The 17,084-nt window shown below is 42.1% G+C and overlaps 1 protein-coding gene across 1 annotated transcript in view; it reads left to right on the top strand.

Annotated features, from left to right (window-relative positions):
- Positions 1-17,084, top strand: part of mcama (melanoma cell adhesion molecule a) — a 61,508-nt gene that overhangs the window by 27,100 nt on the left and 17,324 nt on the right. The window contains exons 2-6 of the mRNA XM_078286823.1: positions 9,140-9,270; positions 11,656-11,884; positions 13,989-14,059; positions 16,414-16,501; positions 16,893-17,072. Coding sequence (XP_078142949.1) covers positions 9,140-9,270; positions 11,656-11,884; positions 13,989-14,059; positions 16,414-16,501; positions 16,893-17,072 — 699 coding nt within the window. The remainder of the gene's footprint in view (positions 1-9,139; positions 9,271-11,655; positions 11,885-13,988; positions 14,060-16,413; positions 16,502-16,892; positions 17,073-17,084) is intronic.

Genomic DNA, 17,084 nt, shown 5'->3' with positions numbered 1-17,084 from the left:
CGTTCCCCCCCGTTCCAGCAGTAGTTCCAGCGGCTGTTGCAGTTTAAAAGCATTCAGATGCTATATGATGATTTATCCGCTCTTGCACTTTTTGGTAAGCGGTAAGACTCCATGATACATTTTCATTGTAGTTCTGTGTTTTTAGCCGTGGGGTCAATTTTCCAGCGGCATTGTTGAATGAGTTTTTGGGAATCCCTGTTACCGTAGGCTTATACTCCAAATTTAGCTTTGTTTAGTTCATAGCTAAACGAAACCCCTCCCTCTGATGTAGATACAGTGTTTAGCCTGTTGACCTTTAATTAGCCATCCTCTGGCTGTGGAGCAACCTGCATGCCAGAGCCCAGAAGCTCTGGAGGGGGGTCTGTTGATGGGTATCGGGTGCAGAGGAGCAACCAACGCTCACTGCTGAGCATCAGATACAAGTATAAATAAAACATTCATTTTGCTCCTTTAATGAAGCCTCAGCCACAGGGTATGATGCTGAAAAATTAATGCAGCGGCTTAAGAAGTTGCTAACCCAGTGGGAATAATGAGCACTTCTTTAAAAACCAAGGGAGGGGGACTGTTTGTTAGAGGTTGGAAGACACATCGAAACCCATGTAACAAGTTGGAGAACATCCCCTGACACGGCAGCGTGTTTTGGTAGGCCGTGCGAGGGCATGCAGGCCGGTGTTGCAGAGTCAAGACGCCACTGAGAATTTCTGTTGAGTTTGTGCCGTAATGAGCACGAACTCTGAAACACAGACTTTGTGTTGCGGACACAAAGCGAGAAGATAACGTTCCTCCACCATGAAAGGATCACGTGACAATACCACAAATTGGATTATGTGACAATTACACACATTTAACACGCCATTTTCAGGTGTTTGTCAGGTGAAAAGGTTAGCTAACAGTTAAGTTTAGGCAAGTAAATCCGTTTGGTTAAGGTTAGGGTAAGGTGTTGGTCATGGTTCAAAACCGGCTGAAAATGAAAACTCACAGTAGGAAACGTCTGCTGCTGAGTTGGGACTTGACCCCAACTCATTGCTGTAGTTAACTACGTCTCAAAATTATAAAGAAATACTAAACTACTAAAAACACTATCCAAATTTGAATTAAATTTATTTTTAAATTTATATTATATTAAATTTAAATAAAACCAAGCTACTGTTACTAGTTTAATTACATGCAGTGAAACTAGGGTGTGACTGGTCTGGGTTTTTGATGATGATGATGATGGCCGATACTGAAACAGTTTTGGATTGAAGCTGCAGATAGACGATATCTTGTGTCAACATTCAATATCTTTAACCATTCCAAAAAACAAATTGCAAGTATTCAGTGTTTCCCCTAGTTTTGTTCTTGTCAGGGCGGAAAAGCCTGTGAAACAGCATGTAGACCATCATGGGACACTAAAACTCTCCACTGAAATCTAGGATGACAATAATAATAATAAGAAGAAGAAGAATGGACAATGCTACAGAAGTTGTGCAAATTGAGGGTTGGAAAAAAGTTGAAATTTGTGTTCTTTTTCCAAAAATCTTTTATAACACGTGTTATGCATCTGAGGGACACAAATCCACTAGATGCACAGTATAAATTTACTGACTGTTCCAAAATTTGCACAACTTCTGTAGAATGGCCCACTTGGAATGTGATCAAAATGTCTCATTAGAATCAGTTCAGGTTAACGGCTTCCCATAGACAACCAGTGTAGCGTTACAATGAATACGTAATCAATCAAATACATCTTATCCATCATATCAGAGGTGGACGTTTTTTTATAAAATCGGCCCCATTTATTGGCATCAGTCTGCTCCAACACGCTGTGTGCTGGGTCCTGACCCGGGACTGCGATATGCTCTGCTGCATAGACAGTCTCTGATGCACAAGATGTGGCTTTGAGGAGATTTGCACCACTTCCTTATCTCTCTGCGGTGAAAGAATAAAGCCCGGACCCTTCACTGCAAATGACCGTTACCCAGGGAACAGGCTGCTGGGGAGATTTGTGCCAGACGCTGCTTCACAAAGCCCAACCACATCAGTAGGGCAAGGAGCTCTCATCTTCCACTGTAGAGCTGTATGCGTTCAGTCTCTGTGTGTGTGGTGTGGTCTTTGATGTCAGGTCGCACACAGCGTCCCCCAGGTGTTTGACACCGCACCAGGGTTGTGTATTGAGAAGCCCTCCTCTCTGTCATCCACACTTATATGCCAGCTCTTTACACCCTCCACCCTCTTAGGGATCCTTCAACCCCCCACACAAAAGTCTTATACAGGGTGTTTGCAGGTGTTAAAAAAGTCTTACAATATCTTCTATTATATTATCTAAACTCAAGGTGTTAAAATGTCTTGAATGCAGTTCGAGTATTTCAAGTGTTAAATTCAGTTTCAGGGGTCTTAAAAATGTTTTTTCAATCTCCAGTGAGAAATCAGCCCAGTCATGCAGACCTAATGTTATATTCTTACAGTAATTCCAGTTGGTTTCATTTTAACTTTCAGTTGGTCTGATATTACATTCTAACTTGCATTTAAAAGGTCTTAAAAAGTCAGAAATTTAACTTGATGACACTTGCAAACACCTGATTATCTAGTACTTGACTGGAGGCCACCATTGATTGTCTGGTGTAAAAGGAAGGAAGAAGGTCTTTGGATATGTTTATATGCTCACCAGTACTCAGTCTCATTTCACGGCTGGCCAGGCATGTGAAGGATTAGGCCAAGTAAATGAGGCTGGTTTGTTGAGTCAGAGGTGATTTTGGCTGTTATCAGTGGTGGAGCTGGAGGTCTACTGGAGACCCAAGCTGACAGGCTTTATCAAATTGGGAAGCCGGTGTTGTGACGACTTGGGGTTAGCGTCTGAGGCTATTGTTTGTGTATTAGGTGCATAATGAGCAACTGTATGCAGAGACCGCCCTGGAAGGAGCCCCCTCACTTCTGCTTAGGACTGCTGTTTGTCTCAACTCTGTTATCACTGGGCTCTGTCCCTCTGATGGGAACAATGGCTAGGTTCTTGGAAGGACAGGAGCAAGTAATTTGTTGCCTCTCTCTACCAGCTAATTCTGTCTGTTTCCCCTTTCACATGTTCCGCCTTTTCTATAAATGGTACAGAAGTGTGAAAGTTGCTCCATAATAAATAATTACCACTAGGGCTGAAACGATTCCTCGAGAAACTCGAGTAACTCGATTACTAAAAATCATCGATGCAAATTCTTTGCATCGAAGCTTCGTTTAATCCATATAACTATATACACACTCAGTGTTTCGCACGGATGATTATTACTGTTGCACAACGCGCTGGAGAAAGAGAGAGAAAATAGCGAGGGGCGAAGAGAAGAGACAGGCCAGAGAAAACGACAGAAAGTGTCCAAAGTTTCGGATCCAGTGTTGCCAACTTGGCGACTTTGTCGCTAGACTTAGCGACTTTTCAGACCCCCCTGGCGACTTTATTTCTCAAAAGCGACTAGCGACAAATCTGCCGACTTTTTCTGACCATGGGAAGCAATGTTAATGTGTTGAATCCCAAAGCATTTGGCAATAAATTGGTTCGGCTGATGCCGGTTTTCTCTACTTGCTTGTCTAATCCAGAGAGGTCTGACGGTCACAGCGCTTCCCACACACAGCGTAGCTCCCTCCCTCCGCTGAGAGCAGGGACTGTAGGATAGGGTCCACTTGTAATTGCTACCGGCGTACCCCGAAACTGGCCCGGGTGGGCGGAGTCAGCACTTAATATTAAAACGGGATGAGATGAAGGCTAGTAAAGAATGCACGTTAATTATGGCTATATGTAATGGCTAGTTAAGAACGTAAATCAATATGGTGGCTAGTTATGATGTCCCTAAGTTAGCTAAGTTTTGCTCAAGAAAATAACCACAGAAAATAAAATGCTGCAGTCAATTTGTGAAAGCCTGAGCTTCATTCATGTTATTATGATAGTCACACACACACATACACACACACACACACACACACACACACACCTACTCCCCTCACAGTGATGCATAAAATACCCCAGAAAGCAAAATATCAGGTGGTGTAAGTAGCAATTGGAGCCTAAAATGCACCAGTCCAATACAGCAGGTATATTCAGTTTAGTTTGATTGCAGTGAGTAGGGTCAGCAGGTGTAGGGCAACCCTTCAACATAGTAAATAAATGTACATTAGCCAGTCTTATGAACTTGTATGATATTTAGGCCTAGTAATAAATATCAATAATAATTATTATTTCACCTCGTTTTCAGTAAATCACAGTGTCGTATGGACAGCTTCGTGCGGACAGCTTTTCTCTTTTGTATATTTACTATTGCTCTTTAATAAAGCAAACGTATTTTTTATCCGATTACTCGATTAATCGATGGAATAATCGGTAGAATACTCGATTACTAAAATAATCGATAGCTGCAGCCCTAATTACCACATTCATTTTGAGAAACACCAGCACTAACAATGCCACTAGCATGAGATAGAGGCTGCCGCTCCAAGGTCTCATTTGTTTATGGTAATAATACAAAGGTATCACAATTAATTTGACAACTATTGATGTTTAAAAATGCTACACGTAGTACCTTTAAGTTTAGGTGTAATGTGCATGAGTTGAAGTTAATTCATAATGTCAAGACATATCTGTGATGTATGTTCTGTGTTGACTTGTGAGAATGGAGCCATTAAATGAATGAAGCAAGCACAAAAGACATAACTCTTTAATGTGATGTAGCTAATTAGTTGATAAAAATGTGGCTTCAATTTGGACCCATACTGAAATAGGACAGTTCCTCAGCATATGGCAAAATAACCAGTCCCAGATATATCCCTTACCTTGAAGCAAAATGTTTAAACATAATGATCACCACAACAACCCTCACCTGCGCAGTGGTTCATTGTGTATGAATCAGACGTGAAAGTGTATTTTCTCTCTGAAATCTCTTTCTCTCTCCCTCTGTCTCACCGTGTCTGTCGTCCCTGTGACAAGCCAATCATTTGGAGTCTCGTTGCCCAGTCACAGGCCCGGGCCTGTCAACACATCCAAATATTCAGCAGTGGTTTTTGCAGAATGTATTAGTTCTGTGTCAGCCAGACACGAGACGGCCAGTTAAAACACACACAAATGTATGCACACGCACACACGTACGCAGGCCGGAGATCTGGTTGTCGAGATGCATAGATCAGGGGGTCATATGTGTGTTTGTGCTTTTGTCCGTGCTGCATAGAGTCAAAACAGGAGCAGATAAGACTGGCCCCAGGTTGGCTTTGGAAGTCAAATCCCCACCAACCCCCCAGCGCTAATCGGATTAGCTGAAAAGTTACCAGCGCGGCCCCGAGGAGACGCAAAACCTTTTATACCGACTTCTGTGACATTTTAGCTCTCCCTGCCTCCACCCCTACAACCTGCCTCTTGTGTCAAAGCCATCTCACCTCATCTGCGCAACAGTAAACAATGACTTCAGCACATGATAAACTGTCTTTAACCTTAGATTCTGGGATGGAAAAGCATCTTTTGGCTGACTGGTGAAGACGGGCGGGGGGGCGGGCGAAGGGGGGCGTCTGGTCCACCCAGGTGGGGGAACAATGGCGTGCCCGTCGTCTTAGAGGCACGGTTGGCTGAGCATCGGCCGAGGCAAAGGAGGGAGAGACAGAAAGAAAAAATGGGCTGAGAAAAAGATTGGAGCTCCATCTTGGTGCTGAGGAAGGGAGGGAGACAGGCTGATAATGGGGGGCCAGCCAGCTGAATAGGAGCAGCAGGGTGGCAACGGGACTCTTAAAGCTGTTTTCATGCTTGGTCTGTTTCAACCAACGCTGAAGCCACATATGAGGACACTGAGGTCCAGACCTCGCCATTATTTTTCCTGTCTATTTGGAAATTGTCACTCATCCACAATGCAACCTTTAGTTTGCTAGCTTGCCTGGCTAACGTGATAGGTGTATGATAGGCAAGCTAGCATACCTAAAAACTTTCAAACAGTGTCCAAAACATAAATAACTTCCAGAATTCATGTTAAATTGGGATGTAAATTGTGCTCAGGTCTCAGGTAGGAAAAAAGATTTGGCACTACTGCAGCCCAATTAATTACTGGGCCGAAAGCTAGCAAGGCTCGGGCCAGACTCGGTGTGAATGACGTGCTGGAATCGGCCCGAGTACCAACATCAGGCCAGAATCACTCCAGCAATGGCCCTATTAAAATACATCTCAATTGCATTAATTAATTAGATTAAAATTCATCTTAATTTTAATTCATCTTTATCTTGGACATCATTTTGCAAATCTACTGTAACATTTGGGGGAGCTCTAGCCCCCCTGATAAGTGTTTAGATTTTTGGACCTCACTAAAAATTTTGGTCTGGCTAAAACTCTGATCTCAACCTGTCAAATTGAAAACAATTTGGCAGTAATTTTGCACGTGAACATTTCAAACACTCAGGCCTACCTGAAACAAACCGAATGAAGATTTCCCACGGTTTACTTTTCAGCTTCCAGCTTTGCTGTTTTGTGAACACCACACTCCCAGATCACATGTCTGCTTGGCTACAGAAATTGTTTATTGGGATTAAAGGTCAGGTGCATTCCCACCGATCATGGAATTTCTAGAATATCATGGAATTTTGAGAGCTGCATTCCAGACAGGGAAAGTCAGGGAATTTGATCAATTCTCTGGGGAAGTCGGGGAATATCAGGGAATTTTACAAATGCGTCAATGTACAGGAATATAGCATAATGTATTTTCCAGTCGTTTCCATCCCAACTCGTGTGTAAACCGGACTGAAAAACAACATCAGAAAAAGAACGCAGTGGTGTGGAGGGTCAGTAAACTGGACAGGGTTGGGTTACTGACCACTTGACTTGACACTTGTCATTGGAGTCTTTGCTATGCAGCTATGTGGTGCAAACACCCTGAATAGCCAACGCAGTTAACATTGACCATGTTTACATGCACACAAAAAAAATTATTGTAATGCAATTAAGACAATAATACCTTCAGGCCTTCATTGTAAATAGAAATATGTTCTTAATTGAGTAACGAGTAGGTCAGGACCCATGTAAACACCAGACTCTGATTATGTTTTCAGTCAAGTAAATGTTAACATAGACTACTCTGATTTTACTGGCATTAAAGAGACCAGTCAGAACAGGGATACGCCACCATATTTTGTCAAGTGTGATTTTGTGTATTTGGTGACCTTTGCTCATGTTGTTCTGTCAGTTTTTTGGCATTTCCGCTTGAATACTCCAAATAAGCCTATGTCACATATAAAACAGATTATTAGGAGAGGAGTCACTTTTTAGTTTTTTAGTTTTGGCAATTGTTGTGTTATTGTGTGCATGTAAATGTAGCCAATCGTACCTCTATGTCAGTTGACAATGCCATTTAAGGAAGGATCCACCCTAAAACACTTAAACTCTGTTAACGAAATGCAATGCAGTTTGAATTTCTGGACCCATTTTGTTGTTTGGTGGTGTATTTTTCTTATTCCTGTGGATAGTGTGATGTCATGTTGAGATATTTCCAACGCAGCTACATCGGAGTGTGAAAAGAAATGTTGATAGAAACATCAGGTTTTGGTGTCAGTCCCTCAGAATCAAAGAGCGAGGGCTTCTTTCTAGACTCACCATTTTGCACCAACGTTCAACAATCACACAGGGAGAAATGCATCGTAGAAGAGGAAGAGATACCAATTTCTCCAGCTACAATAACCTAGCCTCAATAGACCAGAATGCAATGCAGCCAGAAGACGCCTTGTGTTTTGCGTAAAGGACGGAAGTCATTTTGGGAAACAGGCAGGTTGAGGGAAAAGTGGGGACACCAAACAAGTAAATCACAGAATTTCATCACAAAATAACTCCCGGAATGCATTGAACATCGCAGATTGATATCTGACAGTGTAAGAGAATCTGAGGGGGGATTTTTCCTTTAACGTCATGCAAAAAAACTCCAAAGTTCACACACTGAACATAGAGAATAGACTTTTACGTGCCAAGACACATAACTTGTTTTCCTTTGTCATTGTGTGAGCTGGCCACCCTGGAACAGCCGCCAAGTCCAACACGGCTGAAAAAGCGGTTGGCGCTCTACATCGACAGCTCAGTGTCAAACTGGCTAGCCTTCCCGTGTCTGCATTCCCGCGACGATGCCTAGGGAACTGATTTTCTGGCCAAGACTTGGTGTGGTGGTTACAATTGGCAGGGCAAGAGAGAGAGAGAGGGAAATGGTGCCATGTGTACAAGAAGCCTTTTCTTCTTTCCCCTGCTAACATGGCAGCCTGGCTCGAGGTTTGCCGGGGAAGACGTTCAGTCCTCTGCCAAACGCATAGGTAGACACTCAGGAGATGGCTAGACTTGAATTGACTCTATCTGTGTGTGTGAGTGTGTGTGTGTGTGTATATGTTTGGGCGGAGGGAGGGGATTTTGGATTAGGATTAGGATTTTGATTTCGGATTGAGAATTAGGATATGGGCTAAATTTGGTTTAGAATTAGGATTTGGGTTTAGGGTTAAAGGAATAGTTCACCCAAAAATGAAAAGGCAGTCATTATCTACTCACCCCCATGCCAACTCTAGTGAAGTTTGTTAGTCCATATAATACTCCTTCCCAGCATGACTCCATAGCAGCCTTCTCCAAAACAACTGAAGTCTTTGAGGACCGATCTTTAAAGAGTTCCAAAAATAACAAAAAATAACACAAAAATGACTCCATACAGCTCATGAAGCATAATCCAAGGCTTCTGATGCCATACGATTGCTTGTGAGTGGAAAAAAACGAAATTTTATCCATTATTTCATGCAAATCGAGCCTTTCTCCATTGTATTTAGCTTCCGCATTACCAAACCTGAACTATTCCTTTAAGATTACATTTAGGTTAAGGATTTAAATTAGTTTGGGATTATGATTTGGGTTGAGGGTTAAGACCAGAATCAGAAATAGGTTTAGGTTAGGGTAAGAGCTAGGGTTAGTTTAAGGTTAGGGGTCAAGGAATGAATGCAGTCAATGTGTGTGTGTTTTGCGTATTAATCCTTTAAACCAATATAAGGACAAATTCAGCTGACTTTCTTGTCTCCATTCCAATATTACAACACATGCATGAGTTGATTTGTGTGTGTGTGTGTGTGTGTGTGTGCGTGTGTGCGTGTGTGTGTGTGTGTGTGTGTGTGTGTGTGTGTGTTTGTCTTCCAGCATGGGCCAAGGTGGAGCTGACTATGGGTGAGAGTGTGGAGGTTTACCTGGGTGACTTGGCCCAAATCCCCTGCCAGTACAACTTCTCTGATGCCAACAAGCCCAGCTTCGTCATAATCCAGTGGTTTGTGGTGAGTACTATCTACCGTAAATCCTCTAATAGTGGCCGGTAGTCAATTAAAAGCCGGGTCTCCGATAATGGCCGGGGCCGTGGTCGACACGAACAAATAAAGGCCGGCCTCAAATACAGGCCGGGGAAAAAAACAAAGGAAACAAGACTAGGTCAAAACCTAGTATATGGCTGGACCGTGTCCGTCTCCTCTCTCCGCCGCTGTCCTCTCCACTGCGCCCACGGCCCGCATTGATCCTCCCGATCCAAGCCCCGGACCCCCGCCGAAATCTCGGCCGGATCGCCGGATCACCGGGAACACATCGGCGCCCAGCTATCGGCACTGGCCGGAACCGTGCCCCCGGGGACCGAAACCTCCATGCTTGTCTGTGTCTCTCTCTCCGCCGACAGAACAGAGGGCTGTCAGGTGGACTGAGCTCGTGCATATGCATCGAAATAAACGCCGATATGATATAACTGTATAGATTCTATTCTTAGGTTCAGTTAGCTTCAGTTAGCTTCAGCTTACATGCAAACAACGGTGGATACCGGTAAACTCCTGGTGCCTGTTTGTAACTGTAGTTTGTAGTAACGTACAAGTGCCACAAGACGGCTCGGCCGGCGGAAGTCTCTGGAGCATGCCGTCGTCGATTACCGTAATTATCGTAATGCATTGTAGTAACAAAAAAACGTCTACCTAACATACCCCAACAGAAGCAGATCAGAAAACAAGGAGGCTTCGTACTAAAATAGGAGCAAATATACTTATCAAACAGAGGGAATTAGAAATAAAGGCCTGTCTCTAATATAAGCCTGCTTCCAATAAAGGCCTGGTACCCTCTGCAGTTGAGGTAAATAAAGGCCCGGGCCCATATTAGAGGAAATACGGTATCTATCTATCTATCTATCTATCTATCTATCTATCTATCTATCTATCTGTCTATCTCTCTTCTGCTCAGCTATTGTTTTTTGGCTACTTTTACACCTCATGTTCGCTGGTATGCGTCTTCCCGAGAAGCTTTTTAAAACACTTTTCAATGCTCATGATGATCTGATGTTTTTTTTCAGAGAACAACACCATTAACAGATTAAACTGAGTGTAACCAAGATAACAACCTGGCAAAACCTTAATTGTGTTGAACTGAAATAATAACCTAATCAACGATGTTTGTTATATCAGAGTTTAGCTACTTGAGGCACTTTTGAATATCTAAAACAGCTGACCGTTTAAGGGGTTTATGGTGTGTTTGTGAAATGAGATGAGGTTTTGTAGGAGCGTTTTGTGAATCTTTTGGTCATGAAGTCTGATTGCACTGTGAAGTGATTGTCCAGGTCACAAATTCCTCTGAGGCACTGAGACTGCATATGGGACGTTGTTCTTCAAATGGGGAGGAGGGAAGCGGTCAGCATGGAAGATAGTGTCGCCTTCAGTATCCGTGACCCTCCATTGAATCACTTTTTTATAGTGGTGCAGTCGTCTGACAACAGAAACAGAAAGATGTTAATGACAACACCTGTAGTGTGTTATATGCTGAAACACAAAATACGTGATCACAGAGTCAGAGGCAACAGAAAGTTGGCTTCTTAACACTGCTGGCAAAGGTGAGAACTGATCTATACCCTAAGGAAGGTACGTCAGCCATGTTTGTGAAAACGGTCTGTAACGTCAAGTAGCGCAATACTTTAATTTTTTTAATCTTTTTAATTTGCACAAACTAAAAATATAACTATTTGAAAGGAAAATACAAGTAATGAATGTAAGTTTGAGAACATTACCCCCAACTAGTGCTGAAAGATATTGACAAAAAATTTAATTGCGATTATCTGACAGAATATTGCAATTGTGATCACAAGTTTTTCTTGTCAAAGTTTTTAGAACTTAAAAATTGCTTAAAGAAAAGTGATTTTGTTAAAAATAGATTTACTGAGTTTGAGTGTGATGAAAGGTTTTCACCAATATTGCACTTGATCCATGGACCAAAGATTACCTGCACCTCTAAAACATCTTGTTCAGAAGGTTCGGACACTTCTCTCTCTTAAGAAATGAATTGCAGCCTCTGCGATTTGGATATTGCATAAGTTCATATCACGATTTATTTATTTTTTTATTAATTGTTGAGCTCTACCCCCAACACTGGTCAGGTAGCACTATGGCACCCCCTTTGTCTGCAGCTTGTATAATGATGTTGTCATTCCCAGACAGCTCTTTGAACAGTGCACAGTCTTTGCGAGAAAGGTTATACTTGGGTAGGCCTGGGCAGTGTGAATTTGTGAATAGTTCCTCAATGTCACGGCCACCATGTCAGCAGTAAACAACACTGACCGACCGATATCTGATTTTGAATAAAAGTTGTGTATCGGTCTAACCCTAAAATAAGCTCAAATCTATGTCTGCGTCCTTCTCCAGAGAGCTGTAGGTAACAGCACGCGGATGCGGATTTTCTACGGTGACGACAGCCAGCAGATGGTGGACGACAACACAGACTACAGCGGTCGCATCAAGGTGACCTCAGACCAGCAGGGAACCCTACTCACCATCCAGGACGTCCGGCTTTCTGACGAGAGAGAGTTTTTCTGCCAGGTTAACGGGCTGGCCGCCGGCAATGCTGAAGGCAAGACCCACCTGAGGGTGTTTGGTAAGGAAGCTTACTGAACACTTTGAGCTCAGTCTTGGGCCACATCCACACTAATACGTTTTCGTTTTAAAACGCATAACTTTTGCTACGTTTACGCCTAGCATCCACACTACTCCAGCGTTTTCGGACCCCTAAAACGGAGACTTTTGAAAACGCTGCTGACCCCGTTTTAGTTTGAAAACTCCGGGATTGCGTTTTAGTCTGGACGGGCGGAAACGGAGACTTTTGAAAACGATGACACCCACGTTCGCTTCCTGATTGGGTCTTATCAGTCACGACGTCTTCCTTGACCGCCTTATACTCATGTGTTACTTTCAGTAACAGTTCCACCTCGTCGTCGGTCCAAGCAAAGAAATCTCTGGTCGTACTTTTCGCCATTGCTGTTCTTCCTCCGTAGTATTTTCTGCAACTAAGCAACCAACCGCAAGTAGACAATCTGCTTCCTGTTTACACCGGCACGCGCATGCCCAGTGTATGTGAATGGTCATGTGATATGCGTTTTCAGGCGTGTTAGTATGGACGGAGATTATTTCTTAAACACTCGTGTGGATGGAGATTGTTTTCGCTTTAAAACGGCGTTTTAAAACGAAAACATATTAGTGTGGATGTGGCCTTGGAGTAACTCTTCCTGTCTCTTTGCCTCAGGCCTTAAAGGAATATCCAAAATATTAAGACTGTCCTTTTAGTAATAAAAAGTTGTTAGTGGTTTTTATTATGTGACTTGTAGATTCATCAGTTTCAAAAATTAAATATCATCAAGTCAACATAGTTGATGCAGCCAGGTATATTTTTGAACTATTTCTGGTAAAAAAAAAACACATTCATCTACAGCGCAGTGATTTTTAGCTGTACACAGTCTCCCGTCACCCTTCACCTTCACTTCACCTATGGAAACAGGGAAAGTAGTCCTGGCTAGTTCAAAACACTATGTTATTTTGATAGAATTTTTCATGTACATACCGTATTTCCTCTAATAGTGGCCTGTAGTCAATTAAAAGCCGGGTCTCCGATAATGGCCGGGGCCGTCGTCGACACGAACAAATAAAGGCCGGTCTCAAATACAGGCCGGGGGAAAAAACAAAGGAAACAAGACTAGGTCAAAACCTAGTATATAGCTGCACCGTGTCCGTCTCCTCTCTCCACCGCGCCCACGGCCCGCATTGATCCTCCCGATCCAAGCCCCGGACCCCCGCCGAAATCTCGGCCGGATCACCGGGAACACATCGGCGCCCAGGTTCAGTTAGCTTCAGTTAGCTTCAGCTTACATGCAAACAACGGTGGATACCGGTAAACTCCTGGTGCCTGTTTGTAACTGTAGTTTGTAGTAACGTACAAGTGCCACAAGATGGCTCGGCCGGCGGAAGTCTCTGGAGCATGCCGTCGTCGATTACCGTAATTATCATAATGCATTGCAGTAACAAAAAAACGTCTACCTAACGTACCCCAACAGAAGCAGATCAGAAAACAAGGAGGCTTCGTACTAAAATAGGAGCAAATATACTTATCAAACAGAGGGAATTAGAAATAAAGGCCTGTCTCTAATATAAGCCTGCTTCCAATAAAGGCCTGGTACCCTCTGCAGTTGAGGTAAATAAAGGCCCGGGCCACTATTAGAGGAAATACGGTATTACCAATCTCCTGCACAGACCTGCTAGACTTAGCCACATATCATTGAACATTATTTAGCATTTAGCTGTAGCGCTACTACAAGTTCTCATTTTCTCACTTCTGAGATAATGCTAGTGGCCAACTATCACTAAACATAGTGTATGCTAAAGTGTTTGCATTGAGCACCAGAGCAAATGATCTACTGGGGACCCATGGATGACTTTGGTGTCTATGTTCTCATCACTTAATGGCTGAGTTGACCAATCTACCAAAATGTATTCCTTAAAAGGAGAAGCGCTGCTGAAAAAACACATTACTAGTAATATGTTCTTCTTCTTCTTTCCCTCACTCACACACCATTTTATTTCACCATTTCACCGTTTATCTGAGGTAACGTGTCCTGTGTAAGAAACCACAGGTTTATTGGTAGAGGTTTCATGGTTAATGATATGGTTATTTATTATCATTGAATGCATTGATTTGTCTCCTGATCCAGCTCCTCCAGAGGCTCCAGTGATTGAGGGCGTCCTTACTGGAATCTCTGTGACCAATGAGGTGCCGTCGAAGGTGAGTGCACTTTAGCTTAGCCTATCATGGGCCAGCTAATATATCGTAAAAAATCTGAAAGTGAATTTTCACTTTGGTAGAAAATAACTAAACCCTAGACCACTTTTTGTGGGTTTGCTGCCATCTAATGCTTAAAAGTGTGCTATTGCAATTGCCATCTGCTATTGGCTGATCTTTGCATTCCCAGTAGGAAGCAGTAGTACAAGACACGCATATGGGACAAAACCAGCACTGGAAGGCTCTGAGAAATGTCAGGCGTGTTGAGACGCTAAATACATTTAAAATTGACTTTCAGTCTCATGGTTTCCCACAGAAAATGTGTTAGTCAAGGTTAAGTAGCTGTTAATAATGAGATGGAAACCACCACACGTTCTAAATCTAGATCAGTGGATGGCTCTACTTCAAAGGGTTCTTGTTTTTGAATCACTGATGGCGCATGCAAATGGTGCAAATATGCAAACTGTTGAAGTACTTGCAGATGCAGCTGAATTAGTCAAACGTCGTATGTAGAATTTGTAATTGACAATTCTGCACATGGTCATCATGAATGTACAGTACATCCGCAGCCTTATTAGTATGTTGTAGATCAATGTTTTCATGATCAAGGTTTTTAATGTATGGCATGGGTTTTACATTCTTATACATACAGTATGTATGTGTATATACAGTATATGTGTGTGGATGTGTTTTTATTTTTTTTCCCTCTTTGGTAGATTTTAAAAAAGAGAGAAAAGACAGAATAACAGCAGCCGGGGTTACATATGATTTTTTATCATAGCTTTACCCACTTATTTATTTATTGATTGAGTGATTTGTGCTATTCTAAACGTCTTTTTCTTTCCTTTTATTTTCTTTATAACTTTGTTTCTATGTTGTATTCCATGTATTTTCTAACTTACTAAAAATTGAATGAAATCTCCTCACACCCATGAAACCTTGCATTTTGGGGTCGTTTCCTGTAGTTGGTTCGGATTACCTTCTCACTCCTAAAGAACACTTTGCACTTGCATTTTGTACACTCTCTGTCTGTCTGTGTCTGTCTGTCTGGAGCACCTTGGAGCATTTTGGAGCACCTTGCTGCACAAATGTGCATACTAATGAGGAAAAAACGACTTTCTTGAAAGTACTATAACTTTAAGATACAGAGTTCATATTAATACCACCCATGTGTTAAGTGAAGACAAATATGTTAACATAGAAATGTTTGCTAATTCATGTATTAATTAGCTTAAAGGAATAGTTCACCCAAAAATGAAAATTCAGTCATTATCTACTCACCCCCATGCCAGTAGAAAATCGGGTAAAGTTTCTTAGTCCATAAAACAGTCCCGGAGATCCCCGGAAGAAGTACAATGCAGCTTTCTCCAAAACAACTGCAGTTGTCGGCGACCTGTCTTCAGACCATGCTTCAGACTTAAAAAAATAGCAGAAAATAACCACAAAATGACTCCATGCAGCTGTCCCAGCATAATGCAAGTCTCTTGAAGCCAACAGATCCCAAATTGACTTGAAAAGACCGACATTTACACCATTATTTAGCTGAAATCGCCACTATTTAATTGTTAAATTCAATAAGTCAGTACCCATATTAATGTTTGATGTCCACTTAAGTCTCTGTTCTGTATGTATTCTGCACAGTGTAATACATGCAGCGTTTATAGTGACAAATGGCACATTTTATGGCATTTTTCATTATTATTTTGACATCAAACATTAATATGGGTGCTGACTTATTGAATTTTATGATTAAATACAAAGTAATTGGTTTAAAATAGTATTTCTACCTATTTTCTAATCTTGTGCTTTTATTTTGAAGGCTAAAGGGCCAAACCGGAAGTCTTATTTCTGGTAATTCGAGGAAGAGTTACACATGTTCTCGTATCTCGTATCTCGGGTGCACGCAAACATGAGCTTTTCAACAGCTGGTTGGTGTGGTGAGTTGAGTGAGTGGTGATTTCAGCTAAATAATGGTGTAAATGTCGGTCTTTTCAAGTCACTTTGGGATCGTTTGGCTTCCAGAGACTTGCATTATGCTGGACGAGCTGCATGGAGCCATTTTATGGTTATTTTCCGTTATTTTTTTAACCGTGAAGTCAAGTCTCTTGTTTTCAGAAGTGACAAATTTTAGGTTGTAATTCGAAGGAAATATTGTCTGTCCTCTGGTCTAAATAACCATTTATGAACTACTATAGAGGTATGCACATTTAGAAAAGAAGATGTTCTACCAAAGTGAAATATCACTTTCAATATAGATCAGATATTTATTGAGACCTTATCTATTTCTGTTTCCCATTTACTGCTGCAGTGCCCAACTGTAAGATAATAAAGATTTGTCAATGTCTATCTCCATCCAGGTTGCATCATGCGAGGCCAGGAACGGCTTCCCTAAACCCAACATTACCTGGTACAGGAACAGCATGCCACTGATGTCTGCACAAGGACGTAAGTAAAATCAGCAGACAAGAACAACAACATAATGTATATCTTCATTCTACCCATAACAGTTTGACAAAACATGGCCAGAAGAGGCCCTAAAGGTATTCAAAGTACATTGTTGATAATTAACATGTAAAGGACTGTATGTCCTCTTTAGCTTTTATGCTTTCTCTCAGTTTGTTGGAACGTCATTTCAAATCTCACCACTTTGCAGAATGGCCATGATCTAATAAGCGTCCCAGTTGTCTCCAATTCAATGTCAAGTACAAAGTATTCAAATTGGAGAAAAGTTGGGGGTTTCTAATGTGTTAAACGTGCTTAGTGCAGCTTTAAATCTGATACCAGTGTTGTATTGATACGTTCTTACATATCTGCACTGTCTCTGTCCCTACTCCAGATGTGAATGTGTTGACCCTGGTGACCAGGGAGTCCAATGGCTTCTACTCAGTCCAGAGCAAGCTGGAGTACAAGGTGGTGAAGGAGGACAAGGATGCCCGCTTCTCCTGTGAGGTCAGCTTCTCTGTCCCTGGAGCCATCAGGACAGCCGAGTCCAAGGGCATCAACATCACCATTTATTGTAAGTTAACCA

Source organism: Centroberyx gerrardi, chromosome 11, assembly GCF_048128805.1.
Source record: "Centroberyx gerrardi isolate f3 chromosome 11, fCenGer3.hap1.cur.20231027, whole genome shotgun sequence".
Taxonomy (NCBI): domain Eukaryota; kingdom Metazoa; phylum Chordata; class Actinopteri; order Beryciformes; family Berycidae; genus Centroberyx; species Centroberyx gerrardi.
This window is presented reverse-complemented; position numbering and strand designations above follow the sequence as displayed.